The 22,187-nt window shown below is 29.2% G+C and overlaps 1 protein-coding gene across 2 annotated transcripts in view; it reads left to right on the forward strand.

Moving 5' to 3' along the window:
- LOC107456948 (fibronectin type-III domain-containing protein 3A) overlaps window positions 1-22,187 on the forward strand; it is a 108,748-nt gene that overhangs the window by 66,574 nt on the left and 19,987 nt on the right. For both annotated transcript variants that reach the window (XM_043044810.2, XM_043044811.2), the window contains exons 3-10: window positions 12,411-12,588; window positions 14,012-14,167; window positions 15,420-15,494; window positions 16,489-16,544; window positions 17,651-17,817; window positions 18,909-18,968; window positions 19,660-19,703; window positions 20,717-20,811. In XM_043044810.2, coding sequence (XP_042900744.1) covers window positions 12,411-12,588; window positions 14,012-14,167; window positions 15,420-15,494; window positions 16,489-16,544; window positions 17,651-17,817; window positions 18,909-18,968; window positions 19,660-19,703; window positions 20,717-20,811 — 831 coding nt within the window. The remainder of the gene's footprint in view (window positions 1-12,410; window positions 12,589-14,011; window positions 14,168-15,419; window positions 15,495-16,488; window positions 16,545-17,650; window positions 17,818-18,908; window positions 18,969-19,659; window positions 19,704-20,716; window positions 20,812-22,187) is intronic.

Consider the following 22,187-nt stretch of genomic DNA (forward strand, 5'->3'; position numbering starts at 1 on the left):
TATTAACGATAGTTTCATCAGAGCAAGTTGTTGGATTTTGTTTTTCTGAGTGTTTGGGAGATAAAATTCAGATTTATTTTTCAGCGGTTTTTTTCAGAATAAACTAGAACAAAAAAAAATCCTTGAAATATTTGATAGCTCGCTTAAAGCTGAAACTCGGATAACCGGGGCTCGGATAATCGGGACTCTACTGTATCTAAATAAATAAATAAAGGAAAATAAAACAAAAATATTAATAAAGATTTGATTATTATTTTGTTTAATTAGGATCCCTCCTTCATGCTACCTTCTTGAGGATTATTATTTTTTGAATAAACCCAGTGAAATATTTCTGTATATTAAATAAGTAGAGAAGTGAAGGCTATACGATGCACTTTGATTTATTGAGGATGTGAATAAGAAAGAAGGAATGATATAATGTGCTGTACAGGGTGTAATAACCTTGAAACATTCAAGATATTCATTCAGTCACTGATGTGCATTATTTTTTTCTTTTGCTCTGAATGGGTACTTGTTGATCAGTGTCGCCAGACACCCTTTTCCAGAGAAAACTTTTCTTTTTCTTTCTACCATCATGGTTATGTCATGTGCATCTTCAATTTATGAAACAGTATTTTTATTTTTAAAATGTCATGTTGCTTTCGTAGGCGACAATTATGAAGAGGTTGCGTAGTCTATTTTTTTTTCCTGAGATGGTTTTGGGGAAACCAGAGATTTTCGCTGAAAGAAGATGAGAGATGTATTAAATTAATGGGTCATTAATCTGATATGAGGCGGAGCAGTTGACACTAGATGCTGGTCGAGATTCCTGAAAATTAGGTCAACGTATGGGATTTTTCCTGTTTTTTGTTGAAAAGAAGGATTTTTTTTTTAAAAAATGCTAATTTAGCAAGCATTGAAGATTTAAAAGTATTGCTCTCCGTTGTCCCTCAAATGTCAAATTTTGTAATAAACGCTCGAAGGTATCGGATTTTCAAAATTATAAGCATAAGTCTCAGTCGGGATTTGAACCCGGAGCTCTTGTATCCGAAGCGAGAATTATACTCCTAGACCCATCGAGCCTCAAAACAACTCGTTTTATTCAAATTTAAAATTTTGACTTTTTAACATTTGGCATTTATTATGAAACTTTTAACATTTAAATATGTCAAAAAATTGTCCTTATCCGAAATAAAATAATGTCTCCTTCTCCATAATTTTTGTCTTTAATAATAAGTAAATGTAAGTATTTTTATTTATTTACTTTTTTTTTACAAAACTTTTTATTACCCAAATTCGTTTGATTTAGGTTCTGTAAGGTTAAGAACTAAAAAATTTATAATTGTTTGAGAAATGGAATCATTCAGATATTATGTAAGCAATATTGGAACTTATGTTAGGAAGGGGAACAAGGGTGTTTCGACTTGCTTTCAAGTTGGAAGGGAGCATGCACAATGTTTACGTAAGACAATAAATTCCTTAACGAAGAGATATCTCTAGTAAATTGCAGGCAGGGGATTACATTCATAAAAGGCAAAATCTAATGTAAGCATTGATTGTGGGTATTTGCAATATACTTTATATTGCTGTCAAAAGAAAAGGTCCAAAAATGTACTCGCGTAGTAAATATTTAACAATCATGAAGTGTTACTAAGTTTAGTACTCAACACAGACGTTAATTCAACAGTTAATTGTAGTAATTTATTTTATAATTAATGCTTGGTTTTACATTAGATAATAGGTTCTCCATCACTCTAATTTCTTAAGTCGAAGTAATCAATTGTTTGCATTGCGTTAATCATCAGTGCATTAAATTCGCATTGGATTAAAATGAATGTTCAATCACAGATGATTTAATGGTTTCGCACTACTAACGTTCTAATTTCTCTCTCTGCAATCCATCTCTATCCAACGTTCTGTAATGAACTTTGGCAGTGCTCCACTTTTGTTGCCATATTTCCGGGTGTGTGCCAAAAAATACTGAGGTCTCTTCCCCCCGATGAGAGAATTCCTGGCTCAACAGGTAGATTCGCTCAGGTGGGATATCCCTAGAGAAGAAGTTGACGCTTTGGCGAGATTCAAATGATGATGGAAGAAAAAAAAGAAAGAAAAAAAGCAGTAAATGAAAATGGAATGTTTTCGGTGAGGCAATCAGCTGTAAGTTCGTCCTTCATGCATGGTGGAACATTGCGTGGAAACGTCCCTTCAGCCTTCATCTTTTGTTTCGAATTCTGATTTCTGAGAGTTCTGGAATGTTGCTAACTTGTCTGGAATTGTTTTCTCGGTGTTAACAGGCTTTTTCTCGCCGATATCTAGTGGCGTTTGCGAAAGTTTGAAATAGCAATGGGCCACAGTCACTGCTACTTGTTTATGAATCAGTAGGGGGCGTTGTCACCCTTTTTGCCAAGGTCGTTTAGAAATATCTTTGATGCATTAATAATCATATTATGATTGTGACATCTTTTAAGTCTTCTGACATTTGAATATAATTGTCAAATGCAAATTGTTCATTTTATTTATTTATTATCTTTTCCAAGCCATTTAAGAATTTTAGAAAATAATTTCTTTCTATTTATTTATATTTCGGAAAGGTTGCCCCCGTCTATGATAATACACCCCCTTCAACTACTGCAATGTTTTCGGTGTATGTACATCAAATATTTTGCATATATTCAACTATAATATAATATAACCTTTCAGCTCATTTTTTGTGCTTCTAGCTCGAGATCTTATGGACCAAGAATTTAAATGCCAAATAAAGTCGCAAAAATATAAAAAACCAAAGCTTCTGAAGACAAAGGTTATATTATTGAAATATGTTTACGGATTTAATACTTCTTAATTTTACTCTTAATAATTATACATTTTTGTAATATTCGATAACTGAACCTAACGGGTTTTTGTATATTTGTTCAATTTGAAAGTAGTAAGAAAGTATATGTGGAAACTATTTTGCAAACTCGTCTCATCTGCAGTGCCTTATTAAAGTTAAAATGTTGTATCCAAAGTTTTATGATCATGGAATCTACCTTAAGAATTTAAATTTCGAATTTTTGGACAGACTGTCTTAGTCCACGTTTAGATAATTTCATAAGCCCATATCTGGTAGCCGCAATTTTCAAGTTGTTCGAGCTCCCAACTCGAATAAAACTTGGCAGATTGAATTCAAATTTAAATTTCATTTATTACAGAAATATGCATTTTTGGATATTTACATATTTTGAAATAAGGATTTCATAGTGTAATTTTTAAAAAAAAACTTTTTTGCGTTTAATCATGATTCTTGCAACAATTGTTAGCACCAAAAACATCTACACTTCTGTAAATATTCGTTCTTATGATTTCTTTTCATCCTCATTTAAAAACTGCATGTACTGCTCCTTCGAATATGCACTCCCTTTTATTTAATATAGTGCACTAAAATGTATTACAAGTGGAAGAGTGCCCTAATATCTATTTCAAATGGAAATCCAAATTGCTCCACTACACCAAATACTTAAAATCACATAACTTAAAGTAGGAAAAAAAATAGCATCAATCTATTTTATTAGAGCTTTGAATGAAATGAGTAAAAAAAAATCTGATTAATTTTTTTTTAAATTCAACCTTTTTTTAAAGAACTCACGATTTTTTTTAAAAAAATTGTTCATTTTTTTTAAAAATGAATTTTATTTCTTTAAAAATCAATTTATTTGTTCATTTTTTTTTCTTTTTCAAATCAATATTTTTACCAACTTGGCTTAGAACTGTTCGCATATCTTCGTAAATGTGTAGAGAATGATTTGTAAAGAAAGAATTTTTATTGACAATTGTCGTTTTGAAATAGGAAAACTGTAGTACTGATCGCTGTTGCCCTGATGAAGCAATGCTGTCCTCTGATCAAATTATAAGTTGTTGATAAATTTGCTTTATATCTTTTGTCTGTTTCGAGGGATTAATGCATTCTTAGCTTCTAAAATCAATAACAGTTAAAAGTAAGTGTGTGTAGGAACAATAAACTACATGGTGGTTAAGCTTTAATACAAAAATAATTGCTAAGGTGAGAAAATTCGAATAATTTTCTTCGAAGTCGAAATTTTAAATTACATAATCGCTGTGTTCCGATTAGGACAGCTGCTATCGTTTTGGAAAATTAATATACCAGCTTACATTTATTTTCGTTGCTCTAATACAAACAGGGTTCCCACTGAGTCAGATAATCCTCGAATTCATTTAGAATGGAATAAGATGAACAAATTAATAAATAAAATAAAGAAAAATCGCTATTGTCAGAGAATGTTACACGTTATAGCCGAAACTTGGAAAAATCTATCAACCTGCAACAAAGCTGAAAAATTAATAACAATAATTTTAATATTCATAGTTAGTAATATTAAGCAACTTCTGAAGCTATAAGTAAATAAACATAACCTAAGTAAATTTTCTTAGAAATATTAAGATCACATCCTATGTACAGGGATTAAATTGACCTGAATTTAAATTGATGGTTTTCTTAAGCTTAAAACAGTTAAGGTTAAAAAAAAGAATCTATATTCAGGGCATAAATTTTTCATCACTGAGATTCTCGTTTTATTTTATTTTCGTTACGACAGATGGCGCTGTAAGTTTCTCTTACTATAATTACGATTTGCTTTGGATGCATAAAAATTTCGTTTTTCGTCACAACACTTGAAAGTCGACATAACAAAAATATCGAACTGTGATTTTATATTATGAAAAATTTCAAAAAAATTTTGTTGTGATTTTCGGTTTCTTTTCTTTTTTCCTTTGAATTCGATGTTTGCAGCGCAATTTGACAAAAACCTTATAAACTAAAACTCATAGACAAAACTTCAATGTTTTGTTACATAAATTTGCTGCAAGTTTTTTTTTTCGACACTCAATCGTTTTCCTGAAATAAATTTTTAAAAACTGCCAGTTTAATTTAGAGCATTTTGTATTTACTAAATATTTTTATGACCATGACCCCGATGATTATGTGTGCTATTTCATCGTACACAACAAACAATAAATTTAAATTTCTCCGACCGCACCCTTTATATCAATTACACCAACTTTTTATTTTTCCTTTCTCTTTATAGTTTGCCCAGAGAGTTTGCCATAAGATTTATTTGATTAGTTTTTTTTTGGTTGATTCAGTGAGTCGTGGTGTGAGAACGTAACTGTCTCTGAGAGAACCGATAATTCTGTGAATGAAAAGGTCATCCATGACATCTCACTTCAGATGAATGAATGAATGAACGAACGACGTTAAGGGATGATTGAAATATTTTGGGCGCGTCTGTTTTTTTAACCGCTGAATTACAGTCTATCCATGACTCATGATGGAAAAAAAAAAGCTTTCTATTTTTTAAGGTTAAAAAAATCTTATATTTCTTTTCTTTTTTGTACTACTACATGTAGGCCACAAAAGGTGGAATGAAACATTCAAAAAAAAATTTTTTTTCTTCTCCCCTATACGGTACAATCTTCATATTAATCCTGTACATTTCTTTTCTTGCTTAGCATGGAAGCTTTAAGCTACTTTAATAGTTTTGGGTGAGTATTCAAAAACAGTTAACATCGCAGATGTGGTGTTTTCATTTTTAAAACACTTTTTATTTTAACTGTTATGTATTTCATTCGCGACGAGAGGAAGCAAATCTCTCAAATATCTACCGTCTTTATTATCCTTATGATTCAGCAATTTCTCCAAAAATTACCTACTTACTAAATTATGCTAGTAACTTAATAGTTTAGAGTTATATTTTCGTTTTAATGATACTTAATTAATGTTGACGTTTAATGACACTTAATGATTTTAATGCAAAGATTCGACCTATTTCTTTTTTTCTTTGGTATACTGCATTCATTTTTAACAACTCAAGTTATCTACTTGGTTTTATTCAAACTGAGTGAAACATTTTGATTAAAAATTGTAAGTTCTGATTGTAAAATAGTAAACCTATAATATTCAATCATCAAATTAGCTTTTAGTAATAAGTTATTTTAAGAAAGTGCTCAGAAAATAAGGGCTTTTTAAGGACAGACGGTAGCGCATATATCAATAATGCTATAATGACCTTTTTCGATGTACCTTTTCTAAGAAACTACTTATGATATCGCTTTCAAATTTTTGGGGGGATATTTTGAGATAATATCAGTTGTATGCTGTGATAATGTTTTAGCATTAACCTGAATACTTTTTGAGCTATGAAGATGATGAAACTTTTTTTAAAAAAAATTAAAAGTTCTTAGTTCATAATTTTTTAACAATTTTCCGCCATAGATATGTCCTTTCGTATGGTGATATAGTATGTTGTAATATATCTGACCTTGTAAGTTGATATTAAGGGAAGATGTAGGCCGATATGTGTATGCGTATAAGATATAAGCAACAATTTCTCCATTTTAACGCTTTAAAGCGCAATTCTATATATATGCATACATATTATACCACATTGTCACCCCCCCCTAATTTGTGTATTATTATTTCCTTTGATATGGTAGTATAGTATCTTATAACCTAATACCTGACCACGTTTGAATATTATAGGTTAATATTAAGGAGAGATATAGGGCCATAACAGTTATCGCAGTGTTAACACGCATATGTAAATAGTCTACGAAAAAAATTTGAAGCAGTATCTTGTTTAGATGTTGAGAAAAGATACATCGAAAAAGATCAGTTAAAGCATTTTTGGTATATGCCCTACTGACTCTCTTTAAAACGACTGACAGAAGTATTTCACAACTTAAGTAGACTGGAGGATTTTGCATAATAAAAGTTTCGATTTAGCGAAAATTTAAAATCATGAAATATTTTTATTTTGAGCCGTTTCACATCAAGCACCAGATAATTCTAAATAAAGACTTCCAAAATTTCAGCAAAAATACTGAAACCCATTCACTGAAAGCAGAAAACAACGCACCAATTTAAAAACTGGAATTGTTTGCAAACTCGAATTATTTTGTTTGAAGTTATTTATTTACAGTTATGTTGTGTGCCTTAAAATCTGTTTTTCTCAATTCACATTTTTTCATCCTATTATAATTATTAATTTGAGATCAATGTTTTTCATTTATATTTTGGAAAACAAGTTTATTGCATTGCACAAAGTTCTTTTTTTTCTTCTTTTTGTCGTAACTACTAGATAAGACAAATTTTTATGCATCTGAAAATATGATAATATTATAATAAAAGGATAAGAAAAATAAGTTTTTAATACGATAAAAACCTGTCTTAGCGTATTATTTTATGAAGAATAAAATATGATTCTTAAACAAATGTATTAATGAAGTTCTAGGTCATTCAAATCCATTTGTTATTTTTTCATATTAGAATATTTTATTATGTTAACATTTCCCCTTATTGGTGGGTTGTCCGGCAGATGGCGCAGCGCCACAACTGCTGTGTCTGTTTTGCAAATGTGAGAGAGATGATTATGTAACAGAGAGCGTAGAGGTGCGCGCCAAATGAGCCTGATGTGAAGAATGATGCAATAATTGATGTCTGTAAATATTGTTTGTAAATAAATTATTAATATGCTAAAATAATCAAACTCTTACTTCTTCCTCCCCCCAACCGAGCTACTCGACACCTGAACAAATGATATGATTACAACAATTAATAATCGTAAATTTTTACAAAAATATTATTTTTGTTAAAATTTTGATAAAAAAAAAATATATGATCTCAATTTTATATAAATGCTTTTAACGTTTTTTCTCCCCTTCTCCAGAGATCACATGACTATCCCTTTTTCTGGGGGCATCTAATTGAGGAGTTAGCCTCGACCATCCACATACCACTGCTACAAAACTAAAGCGATATTTTTTTAAGGACATCACAAATATTTGTATATTGCATTTAGTTGCGCAATGCCTGCAGATGTCACATTGAACTTGTGTCCAGGGCTTTTAATTATCGACAGTGTATTCTCACCCGACCCCCTGATGTTATGATGTTGATTTGAATAATTTTCGGAATAATGCTTACTATCTCTTTCACAACTTTGTTCTATATAAAGAGAATCCGATTGCGGGTCAAAATCCTTGGAAATGACCCAGCTATTTTTTTTCTTTCCCTTCATCACGTGCAGTCTACGTACGAAAGCTCACTCATACGTGTTGGCTCGTTCATCAACTGTGAAAAGAACACAATGCCGTCGCATGACCCCGCCCTCTCCTCTCTCCCCCTCTGACTTCCATTCATGATTCTAGAGATCAGTCACCGTGTCATCATCGGAATCGGCGGTAAAAATTCCGTGTGACACAAAGAATGGAGTCATTTCTCCCTTTTATCATTCCAGTGAAGGGCTGAAAAACTGGAATGGGTCTCGCATCGTCTGCGCCCACGATTTCGAGGAAAAAGTGCAACGTGATTTCGTACTTCCAGCGATGCTCATTTAAAATCGTTTTCTTTTTTTTTTTTCGAAATTTAAAATTTTTTTTTTCTATTTCTGTTAAACCGTTATTATTTTTTTTAAAATAAAAAAAAATTTCTTGGCCTTGACTTTGTGGTCTTATTTTTTTAAACATTATTTATTATTGTTTCACATCGCATAGCTGGCGATTTCAGACTCCTTTTCCTAGAATAAAGTGTCAGCGTCGAGCGTAACGTTCGGGTTATAATCGTAAATAATCTACAATATAGTTGTATTTTATTGTTTAAAATTTAATATATTTCGTTTAAGAGCTGGTGAAAAATGCATTTAATTACATAAAAAATTTGTGGAAAAATTTAATTATATCAAATTGCAGGATAATTTTTTTAAATATTTATTATATCTTATTTTAACTTGTCTATTTTTACCTTTTTTTTCGCAGGGGTCTTTCTTTTCATTAGATAGATTTTGCCTGTTTAATTAATCATTGCTTATCTAGTAAAGAAAAGTCATAAACTATTCTTTAAAATTTAATATCTCGTAATAATAAAGTTTAGAAAAAATGCATTTAAGAATAAGTTAATGACCATAAAAAAAATTTAATTGTATGAAAATGCCAAATTAATTTCATAGCATTTGTATTAATTCATCTCTAATTATATTTCGACCACTTTGGCGACTCGTGTCGTAGTGGAAACTTAAGATTTTAATTAATTTTTTATTTCAAATTCATTTCCTTTCGTTGCTTGTATAACGCTACGTATCTTCAGTTAAAATACTTTTTAAAAAAAATTACACTTTTTTAATTTAAAAAATAAAGATATTTAAATAAATCGGTTTTATCTTTTCACAGGATTGCAATGTTTACGTAATTATTATTAGCATATTTGCTAACGATTTTTGAAAATAAGGAGAGCACTTTCTGCGTGTTCACTTTTAAAACGCCTTTAAATCATTTAAAAGGAAAACATTCAACGAATTGGAAACCATTTGTGTTAATGTTCATGTGTACCAGTTCTCAATTCGTTTTTGTGGTTTTTAATTGTTGCAAATCAATACGATACCCGGAAGTCTGGAAAAATCATTTGAGATATTCCTTAGTGATTGTTCCCTGTCCGCCATGAGTGAACCTTCTAACCTTTTTCTTTTTAAATCGTATGCTTTGGTGGATAAAAAAGCAGAAGATAAGACTCGCTATCAGAGATACTTGAGAAGGAAGGCTCTGTCGCCCACTTGAATTTTCTTTAACCCTTCTTTTCACTATTATCGCTTGCCATTAAAATGAGAACGGAAATAGAATTCTGGGAAAACACATTCTAATGAAAATAATTAATATAAAAAAACATTTTGCAGAAGATATTTTTCTCTCTTTGATGAGATCATAGAATTCATGAGATATTTTTTTGTTTTGTTTTTAAATTTCAGCATGTGTTCTTATTTAGACATCTGTTTTTAAATTTTTTTGACTTTAATTAGTTAAAAGTTCTCGACCTTTTGAAGAACAAATTTTGATGTGTTTATTAAAAAATTAATTTTTTTTATATGTTGATTTAAGTCTGCTTTATGTCCGGAAAAATGATGTCAATACTTTGAAACTTGATAGTTTTTACCCTGCCTAACAAACCTGCTTAACCAAATCTTTAAAATATGCCTAACAAACTGCTCGAGTACTTAAGGGTGTTTTATGTATTTTATTTTAAGGGGGGAGGGTGCAATTCACTTGTCATCGAAGGTGGTTAGTAGACTTGACTTTTGATGATGTTATCGAATTTTTCCCATTTTACCTAATTTTTACCATTTGTTTCAAGTGAAAATATCAAAATACTATTTTTGTTTTATAGAAAATGCATTGTTGAAATAAGTGTAAATAAGGAGAGCATTAAATTTTATGTGTGTTTAAGTACAAATGATTTTTCATTAATTTGAAAAAGTTCGAAACGATGTCTGACCTATTAAAGAGGAAAATGAAATACCGAAATTTCATTAGATCTAAGCACCTTTTACGTGGAATTCTACCTATTATTTCGAGAATTTTGTCTGATCACCTGTTTTTATTTTCTTCCGTTTACGACTTTTAAAATTATTTTCGCGAATGTGCGTCACGAAGTCGTCATTCGCTATTTACATATTGGATTTTCAAACACCTGTTGTTTGTTCAAAGTTGATGAGATTCTTGGAATGGTCATGTTTCTTTCAAAGAATTTGCTGAATGATCCATTTTTGATCTAAAGCCATGAAAAACTTATCCGAAATAGTTCCGTAGCTTATACTTTTTACGTGCTTGAATTTATTACGTTTTTCGTTTGATTTTGGGCGAAATGTTTTATCCCCTTGTTTTGATAGATATCAAATTTAATGACAATGTCGAGTTGTTTGTGGTAGTAGTGTTGTTCAAGGCGCTTAATAATGATAATATACATAGGTTTATCAATATACGACAATATCGGGATCATTAATGTAATGATTACAATATCGAATACGAAAATGTCGCGGTCATTATTGATTATATAATTATTGATTAAGATATTATTCTCGCTGCTTAAAAAATTTTATTTCGATAAAATTTGATCTATGTAAAAATAATATAAAAGAGTTAGCTTTAAAAAATATCGTTGTACATTGTTAAATATAGATATTTTTTGCAAATTAACCTTATTATTAAAATTCAGCACTTATTGGTTACAAAGACCAGTGTTCGCGCCTGCAACAGCTCGGAAAAGCAGTTGCCAATATATATACCTTATAACCAATAGCTACTTATATTTATTTGCCTTTTCTTTCAGAAGAGCTCCCTTTAGTTTCATTTTCGTAATTATTTGCCTTTCTCCTGAAAAAAAATATTTCGAAAAACAAATATAGACTTTTAGTTATTTTTCTAAGTAATTGCAAAAACCATTAATGTTTAAACTCACTTTTTCATTGATTATTATTATTATTGTGAAAATACCAGTGTCGGATTAAGCGTATGCGGGGGCCCTAGGCCATACAAATTTTTGGGGCCCTTTTTTTTTTGTATATTTTTTATTTATTCAAATATAAAAGTATTTATAGATCTTTTCATTTAAGAAAGCATATTTAAAATAAAAATAAATAATAATAAATTAAATTTTACTTTATTTTGTTAAATTAGAACTAAAAAATAATCATAACATTTTATAATAATCTTAACATATATGTTTGAAATAGATTTTTTTTGTAAAAAAATCATTGTTTTTCTTAATTTTTTAAAATTTATTTTAAAAAAATCCATTTTTAGAGGGCCCCTAATCATTGGGGGCCCCAGGCCATGGCCTAGTCTGGCCTTATAGGTAATCTGGCACTGGAAAATATTCACACGAGAATGAAAAATGAGAGCTGCTGGTTACGCTTGTAATTATGCTGTTAAAATTAAGAATTTAAAATGTGAAGACTGTCTTAATATTTTTTATTTATTTATTTATTTTTTGCCATCTTAAATAAATAGATTGCACTCCTAAGCTTATATAAAATTTTGTTTTTTAAAATGTAACTTTTTCCACTAAGTTTGTAAGTTTTGCAATTAACAAGGGATTTTCTACTATACATTTAATTAAGAGCATTTCATGAGTATTGCTCTATTCATAAAAAGGATGTCTTGAAATAGTATTGAAAACTGGCTGGCATTTATATGACAATTAGCAAAACCATACCCTATATGTGCCAGTGTGGAAGGTACCAAAAGGCTTGATAAATTATGTAACTATTGTGATCCGAGATTTCATCGGAATAGTACTCATCCTGTCTTCATGTGGGTTAAAAAATTGACCAATGTATACAGTTAAATTAAATAATGGTGACTTGCAAAACTAAAATCAATTAATCAGTTAAAGGTTAAATTTCATCAACATTAGAAATGGAACAGTTGAACTTAAAAAACCATTTAATCTAGTTATGAATTAATCTAAATTGTAGTGTGACAATATTGCAGTTATGTGTCTGAACCTCCATTATTATATAAAGTTTTATAATTCTTATATTATTTTTTCTTTAACAAAAAGTTAGTATGTATGCCTATGATTTGATTAGTGTTTGCTGTTTTGTTTTCAGAGCCCCAGCCATGCGTCGAGTACAGGGATGGCAGGTACTCAGTACTATCCATATCCTAACTTTGGTCCTCCATATTTTCAACCTCCTAGTCACTTACAACCAGCAGCCCTTAGTCCACAAAGTATACCAGGTGTACTGCAAACACCACCATCTCAATGCAATGGTGAATCTCCTCTAGGTTAGTTATCCTCTTTAACATTTTGCCCCCGCTATAGTTCTTCTGTTCTCGATAACAAGGTCTTGTCCAGTTTATTAGGGATTCTGGGTGAAACAAAGCATATTAGCCTTGGGGTCAAATTTCTTGCTGAGAAACAAGAAAGTGATACTCATAAACATGCAACATTGAAAAACATAATTACAATCAGAGATCTGTAAACATCAGATGCCAGGGTGCATTAAAATTTTACCTTGTCCCTATATCTTAATAAAATTAAGTTTTCTTTTTAATTCAAAAATCTAAATATTTTTGAATTTTTTCTTCTTTTTTTCTTCTTTCCTTAGTGTAGTCTCTCAAAACCTCTAAAGTATTGTTATTTTAGCTTGCATAATTGTTTGTGCATCATAATTGCCTTTATGTAAATTTCATAAAAGCAAAACGCTGTTTCTCTATATTTTATTCCATAACTTGCTGACTATTAAACATTGGTCCTGAATCCCAGAAATATTTAAATTTTGTAGATCCCTGAGTATAACTACTTTAAATTGTCTTATATCAAGCAAATTAATACATACAGTTAATTGTTATAATATATATTTATATATACAGTCAAACCCCGCTATAGTGAACACGGTTTATAGTGAACTCCCGGATATAGTGAACGAAATGTTAGGTCCCGTACCTTGCTATACACGCATAATGTTATTTTTTGTGGATATAGTGAACAAAAAAGTGAGGAAGTTGGATATAATGAACTTTTTTCTGTCTTCAACTGATTTTTTTCTTAATTTTTTTTGTAATAATTATGAAATTTTTACTTTAAATTATTACATATACCGATTTTTAAAACCATCTATAGAGCGGAATTTAGTGATAAGCTTCTTTTATCTCACTTTCCCATCCCTAAACAAACCACCTGTAAGATGTCAGTGGGATCAATATGAATTTTCTGTCAGGATTGCTCATCAGCTAAAGATTACTAAATTTTTTTTTTTTTGTAAGCAAGACGAAGAGTAATGAAAAATAACACATTTTTCGCTACTAAATAATATTTTTCAGTCATTTATTTAAATAATGTGTAATAAAAGGGAGGAGTTTGGGATCCATTAGTTAAATTGCCCGCGGAACGGATATAGTGAACTCCCGGTTATAGTGAACCAAAATTTCGGTCCAATGAAGGTTCACTATAGCGGGGTTTGACTGTAATATTAATCTGCTTGATTGAAATCTTGCTGCCCCGCATAGTCCCCTAATTTTCTATCACCTAAATTTGTCCTTTTTAATAAAAATAACTTGATTTGAATGTATTTTTCTGTTCTTAAGAAAAAGATTTATACTCCTTTAATTTAAAAAGTGTGAGTCTCATTGCATTTCTGAATCGTAAAATATTTGCTCTTGTAATTCCTTTCCTTGTAAAATTATGAATGTATAATTTATTTTTTAGAGCTAGATACTTCCCCTCCTCCAAGTCAAGTTTTTCTAACTCAAAAAGATGAAAGCTACCAACGGTCCACATATAAGTTTCGTAGAAAAACCGATAGCAGATCTAGGGATAAATTAACAATATTGCCAAGCCAATCTTTACTAGGAAATAACAAAGGTATATTTATGTAATTTTAAAATATCTTTTTTTGTGGTTGCTTTCTCCCCCTCAGAATTGTTTGTGTTCATTTATTAATTCATTGTTACTTATGAAGTAGTTTATTTTTTAATTGTAATATTTTACTAATTTGTGAACTAATTTTTAATTTTTCTAATCACATAACTTTTTCTTAATGATATTATATGCTTGTCACATTTCAGTTTTGTTTTGAAGGGATTGTGCTTTTATGGGATGAAGCAAAGTCAACTGTTCTTTTTCATTTTTGTTTTTAATTTACAAAAACAATAAACGCACTATAATGAGCAGGTAGACTTCCTTGCCAAAGAGGTTGCCATGCTGTCTTTGTACAAATTGAGGAAGCTCCCTTTTCACACCTCTTAACAAATTATGCAGTCAAGGCGTGAGGATGAACCCTTAGCTAAAATAGAAACCAAGTATGAAAAAAATAATTGTCTCATAGGTATACCTCATAAACCTAAATAGGAGGCAATGGCCATGTTTTGTCTGAGTCTATGGACATATATCACTTGTGTACCGGCAGAACTCTCCATGGAGATTTAAAATCAATGAGATATTGGGAAGCGAGAAGTCTTGTGGGGAAATAACCTTTGGTTATCTCATTAACTTTTCGTTTTTTTCCTTCTTTTTTGTGCTGTTGATTTTATTTTCGATTTCTCTTGTTCATGTCCTCAGCCATTGGAAAAAATAAATAAACATATCTATATATTTTTGCAACTTCAGTAGAATAAGGATTTCCAAACATAGATTCTGCAGGGTTCCTATGAGATTTTCCAGGGTTTCCTTTAAAAGCCTAAAAAGAAATAAATTGATACAAAAGTTAAAATAATTTTATTTTTAAAGATAAATTGCTTAATTTTTATACACTTTTATACAGTGTTACTTCACTTATGTTATCTTGATTTCTTCTATTTTAATTGAGAGATAATTTTATGTTTTGATGTATTAATGTTTCATAGCACTTGTTAAGCTGTATATTGCTGGAAAAAAAATTTTCTAAAATATTTTTAAGCGTTGCTTTAAAAAAAATAGTAAAGAAATCTAGATTTTGTTAGCAAAAAAATTATGCTAAAATTTTCAATCTATTGCATAAAACTACATCTTAATTTTGAAAATTTAAAGTTGAGTTTACACTACTAAAAAAAAAGCACTTTTGTTTTATTAAGTTTTTTTTTCTAAGTTTTTAAATTTCCATGGTTATGGCTCTTATGGTTATGGTTACCTCTTTCAGACAAAAAACTTCACAGGTATGAGGACCACTATCGCATAAGTGGAAGTTCTGCTTCTGGAAGTAATGCATCAGAAGGTAAGTATTAGTTAAAAGCACTTATCAGTTGATAATTTCTTTTATGAAAATATCTAATCTAATTCCAGTTGCATGACTCAAAGGAACTAAACTATAAAACCACCCTTATCTATGAAAAAAAATTTTTTTTTTTTAAACCGGTGATACATTTTTGTAATTTGCAATCATTTTCTAACTTTCGACTTGTTTTAAAAAACTAAATTTTGATTTTGAATACAATATGAACAAACTTTGTAATTGCAAAGAATTATTATTTAGAGTATTATTTTCTTGATAAATTTCTTCTATTGATAGAAAACAAAGAGTGCCTATTGTTCTGTCATCTAAATAGTATCTTTGTTTTGTCAACTAATAGTATCTTTGTACTGATTGCATAATTATGAAAATAATTCAATGACTGAACTTTTATTGCTCTTTTAGCAAAAATTTTATTATTCTTTTTAGATTTATTATTTTTAGACACTTTTGAAATAATAATTTTCAAAAAATAAAGGGAATTTGGGACAAAATTATTTAATTTTTAATATAAGAATACCCTTTTGTGTTTAAAAATTGATTTCGATTAGCAAGTGACCCTTTGGTTATCTTCCTTTTTTAGTTCTTCAATTATTTTACAGTTGTTGGTATGTTGCACAAAGTTTAAAAGCTAGTTTTTTAATTAGTAATACAAAATATTTTTTATAGTTAATGTAAATGCTGCGTTATGTGTTTTAATATTAGAAGAGACTAGATTATGTTTGGTTTAAACGGAACTCCAATAATATTTCGACATGCTATTTTTTTTATTAAAAGATTTCTGCATTCCATTGTCGACAAGTGAATATATTTAGGTGTTCAACTTTTCAAAATTCTTTTTACTGAAGTTTAACAAGCTATTGTCAAAAGGAAAATTCTGTATGTAAATTATTTTTAAGAAGCAAGACTCTGAAAGCTATGTAATTGTTTAAGATGAACATAATTTATGTAAACTAATTTTTATATTTTTTATATTTAGACGGGGAAGTCACCTGGTTGTTTACCGAGTACCTCTCGAATCTAAGACCTCCAATGGTAAGAAAATTTTTATCGAAATCACGATTTTGGATAAATTGTGAGTTTAGTTATACTTTACTGTATGGAAATGGCATACTCTATTAAATTTTTAATGGTTCGTCTATGGAAGTCTTTATTGTTCAATTTAAATACATGATTTGATAAATCGATATTATAGTCTCTGATGTTAATTCTGATAGCACCGGAAGCTGGTTTTGATTCCAATGAGTAGTTTATTCCACTACTAGAATATTTTCTCTTTCCTAACAGTAATGAGATAGCACTTTCTCAGGAATAATTCATGTAAATTAATGTAGTTTATTAGTTTTGAGTTACTTAAATGAACATTTCATAAGTGTTGAGTGAATCTTCTGGAATTATGGCTCCTTAGTACCCAGGACTTTCAAATTTCTAGATTCCTAATTACGAAAAGTGGATCCCTATTTAAATAATGAATTTCTTTGTCCATTTATTAATATTAACGTTCATAGTTCTCCTATCTATATGTAGTCAAAACAAAGAATTTTAAAACACTATTTGAACAACCGGGTCATTTAATTAGGACAGAATATCAAGGAAGGGCAACAGTAGTTAAATACTCAGTTAACTTTCTTCTTCAACTATTTATAAAGAAGAAGAAGTCCTTTGGACTTAGTTTCTTTGGAGATCCTTACTATCCAGGACTTCTGAATTTCTAGATACCTAATTGCTAAAAATGAGTCCTTAAAGCATGAACTTCTTTTTTCCATTTATTAATATTAACATTCATTATTCTTCTATCTATATGTAGTCAAAACAAAGAATTTTAAAACAATTGAACAATATTTGAACAATCGGGTAATTTAATTAGGACAGAACATCAAGGAAGGGCGACTTGCAGTTGGATACTCAGTTCAACTTTCTCCTTTATCTATTTATTAGGAAAAGAAGGATTTTTTATAAATATAAATGTAAACGTGGGGTATAATTTTGCCACTATAAATCTGCCGTTGAGCTTTTTTTCTGCTTATTAACTAATTTTTTACATCCTTTCTATGACTTTTGGCATATTTTATGCGCTATTATGCGTAAGTAGAATCACTGGTGTTGTGTTGTAATTAATTGAATTCCTTTTCACTTCCTAGGTTACGGAACTCTCTCCCTATAGTGTGATGGTGTGCTGGAAACCACCAGATCTGCCATCAGGAGAGCTGGAACCATCACTTTGTTCAACTCTTCAAGAGAGTGAAATAATGTATGAAGTCATGCTCTGTGAAAAAGGAAAAGAAGGGCGCTATAAATCTGTTTATAGGTATCAATTTATTCTTTGAGAACTTCATAAAATATATGCCAGGGAGATATTTTAATTATTAAAAAATGTAAAAATTTTAAGAATTTATTCCTGTTGCATTATTTATTTTAAATTATGATGTTATGCTTTTTGCAATTTTTATACAATTACTGCCATTTTATTACAAAAATATATTAAACATTAAAGGAAAATGCTAGTTTTTTCTGAGATTATTATTTTTTGTTTGAGAATTTATGCTTTTAGATGTACAATAATTTTTTTTTTTATATATAAAATCTTAGGCACCCAATTATTTTTCATTCAAATGTACTTTCGATTTAAAGTTCTCCTGCCTTCAACAGCATTCCTCTGACTACTTTGTACTTATATGCCAGAAATTATGTTTTAAATGTGATGCTGGAGGAAAATAATAATGAATGACAATAAAAAATAATCACAATTACAAACTGGCACTTTTATTTTGAACCTCAATTGCTGCTAAGTAAAATGCGATTGCGAGTTATTTTATTAAAATTAAATGCTTTAATTCTGACTTAACGGAATCGTAATAAATAAAATTGAATTTCTTTGAAGAGGAAAGATGCTTTTCTTTAATCTTTTCTGGTAAGATTTAATTACAGAAATTTGTGCATTAAATAACCATTTTCATTTAATTTTTATTTAAAAGAAACTACAAAAAACCTAGATGTGTATTTGAAATTTTGAACAATAATTATTATCATATTCACTGGTAACTTTAGTGGCATATGAGTATAGCTCATCATTGGTTTTTTACACCATACAGCACACTATGGCGAGTTATACTCATCATTTACTGATAGGGGTTAATGTATAATTTTTGCCAGCTGCAAGAGTTATGATTATATATTAGGCAAAATTTATATTACAAAAAGACTGAGTCTTGCCTTTATAAGACAAACATCACAGAAAACATGAATGATTTTGTTTTAACTTTCTAAGCCAAAGACTGAAAAGGAAAAAAATAGTATTACTTTTCTTAGTGTGTATTTATTACCCATGTGCACTTTTTTTTAATAAATTGTATTTTTTTTGTCTGTTGAAAAATATTAATAAGAATTATGTATTTTTAGTGGACTTGATCACCACTGTAACATAACCTCTTTAAAGCCAGCTACAGAATACTATATTTGGTATGTTTATTTCATTATTTGTTATTCTGTCATGCTTTAACAGTCTTAAAATAACTTTGTTAACTTAAAGTTTGAATTATTTATTTTTATTTATTTATTTATTTTTTGTAGTTAATCTAGAAAGTAAATCTAGTTTGTATAATCAGTTAAATTTTTCCCCATACATTCTTTGCTTCTGTAAACTTTTTTATTTATTTATTTAATTTTTAAAACAAAATCCTTTTTGAAAGGTGTAATTTGATATTGCCATAGAATTTTCATTTTTGTAATTCCATTGATTTATGTTCTGTAATAATTATAAATTCCTATTTTTCTTACTTTTTTTAAAATCTTGATTTGAAGTTAATGAATTTATTTTTCATTTATTTCTCTTCATTGTTTTCTCTTCACTTATTTCTCTTCAATGCTTTAATATATATTTACTTTACAAAACATATGCATTAAAACTTTTATAGAAAAGCTATTTTATTCTATTTCTTCATGTGTTGCAAATGAGGGTTTTTAGATTAAACATGAATATTAAAAAAAGTATTTCCATTATAAATTGTTACATGTGTACTTTAATCTTAAAGTTTTCATGAAACAACTTAAAAGTTAAAATAGTCAATTATTTTTATTTAATTTCAGTCTCCTAATTTCAAAAAATCATATTAATTTTTCAAATGGTTAATATAATATTTTTTTATTTTAGTGTGCAAGCATCTGTTGATGATATTAGAGGCAGTAGTGTTAAAGGTTTGTATGTTTTCTTCATTATTTACCCTTGGTTTAATTTTTTTCTTCCAAACTGTTATATTATTAAACTTTTTTTTTATTTCAATAAATTAGCTTCAATATATTTTTTTAAATCATTTCTTTTCCTGCATTATCTTAGCCTATATTGTATTTGATTTTAATCTCTTTTATGTAAGCTCCAAAGAAATTTTTAATATAGTCTGTACCAAGGTTCAGAAAATCTCTAAATTTTTATTTGTCCTGCAAAGCAATTTAGTCTACAACATAAATATCCTGGGGAAAATTTGCATGCTGCAAGGGTTTTCTTTTTTGAATGTATGTCAATGAAAAAATATAAGTGTAATTAATTAAAGCCCTGTAAATGTTTCAAAGATGTGAAAAAATGCTTAATCTGTGATTGTTCACATGATTACCGAACATCCACATAATTTTTATTAAGCAAAATATCTTAATATACAAGATAAGCTTGTCCTTTCTTTTTTTTTTTTACAAATACAAGTTTGGCTTCTTTTTTAATTTTTATCTATGACTTGTCCTTGATATTCTATCTAACAGTTTAGACCTGGTGAACTGGAAAAAGTCAAGAAATTTTATCAATCTTGGAAAATCAAGAGAATCTCAGTAGATTTAATTAAAATACCATTAAAATCAAGAAACATTCATTTAGGTGGAGGTGTCTAAAAGTCCAATATTTTTTTAAAAGAAATTGGTCTTGTAATAATTATAAATTTTTTTTTATTTACAACTCTAGTAGCAAGTATAAGTGTTTTGTTATAAATTTTATGTGTAAGAATATGGCACATCTAAAAAAAATTATAATAAATGCTATGGTCCCTGTCGTAAAAAAAATCAGGGAAATTTGATAAAGTTAGTCTTGAAAAATCAGTTAAGTTTTTTTTCAGAGTGTTTTTGACAACCTTGTTACTTGTTTAGATTGTATGGTTGTTTGTTTTGGCATTTCCTTATATTTTTGGTATTAAAATTTGAATTTGAATTTCTTTTTATCAATCCAGGATTAACATTTAAAACACCGTCAGTGGAACCTGAAGCACCACAATCACCCAGGTTATATGCAAGAACAAAGAACAGTCTCACATTGAAATGGAATGTAAGAGCTTTCACTGTTTTTTTAACCATTGTCTATGAAATTGCCCATTAAAATTTATTATGATTAGCTTTTTTTTTTGCTGCTCAACTTAATGAAATTGAATGGGATCATTATTTTTTGAATCGGTAGTGATCCTGGACATATGATCTCAATTAAGATTTCCAAATTTATCTGAATTTAAAAAATGTATTTGTTTTGTTCGGAATGATACTCCCCCCCCTTGAGGCAAGGAGCTAGAGCCCTGAGATTAAGTGCTATACAACTGTTTTTTTTTTCTTTTTCTGCAACCTCCTCTGCTCTAGGGCCCTTTTAAATTTTTTATGGTCATTTGAACCTGAGAATACTATCCTTTCTGCATATCCAGTTTTCAATTTCTTATTCTTGTTTACTAAAAGTAAAGAAAAAGTTGTGAGTTTAGTTTATTTGTTTTAAATGAAGTGACAACCAAAATTTATTGACATGTGATTAATGTATTTCGAGATTTATAAATTTATCTGCCACTTTTTGTATACAATGTAACATATACAGCAAGAAACTTTAATACATATGCATAATTTATAATAGCAGATTGAATTATTCTTATGGGATAAGAGTCGGCAAAATTTGATACTTAAAGTTCTTCTGTCAAATAGAAAGAAATTCAGAAAGTTTATTTTGAATTAACATTCTTTGCACTATTCGAATTTGAAATTTTTTTCTCATTTTAAGATCTGTCTGTGAATATATTCAAAATCACGAACTGTAACATTTTGTCCCTTGAAGTAGGGAGAAATGGGACTCTAGTTCACAAATACATCATCATCCTTGTCAATACTTCTGCACCAATAATGAACCCATTTGATCCACCATTTTCTTGCATATATCTCAGTGCTGTACGAACAAGTGACATTTATATAATCTCAGAATCCAAGTCAGTATGATCAGGTTACTGCATCTCCTGCTTAGGCCCACTTTATCTCTTGCTGATTAATTTTACATCTATTTTACCCTTCACTTTTTGCCTTTCTCACATTTTAAGTTTAGAATAGGATCTACAAGGATTTAGGCAAAATGGGGCAGTATCAAACATCCCTTTTAACAAATATAAACAGCAATGTTATTTATTATATGTACATGAGTTTGATCAGAGTGAAAAAAAAAGTAATAATAAAAGAGTTTCTGTGATTTTGCAAGCAATATTCCATGTTGAAATAACACCAGGCACATGGCAGACAGCCTATTGCAATAACTTACAAATAGCAATTTGTAGTCTTTTCAACGGCAGCAATTTTCCCACTCTTTCCTTTTACATATATAATTTTGTATAAGTTGAAAATGAAGATAAAACAAAGGAAAATTACAGATTTATATATATATATATATATATATCATGCATT

The sequence above is a fragment of the Parasteatoda tepidariorum genome, chromosome 5, assembly GCF_043381705.1.
Source record: "Parasteatoda tepidariorum isolate YZ-2023 chromosome 5, CAS_Ptep_4.0, whole genome shotgun sequence".
In the NCBI taxonomy this organism is placed as follows: domain Eukaryota; kingdom Metazoa; phylum Arthropoda; class Arachnida; order Araneae; family Theridiidae; genus Parasteatoda; species Parasteatoda tepidariorum.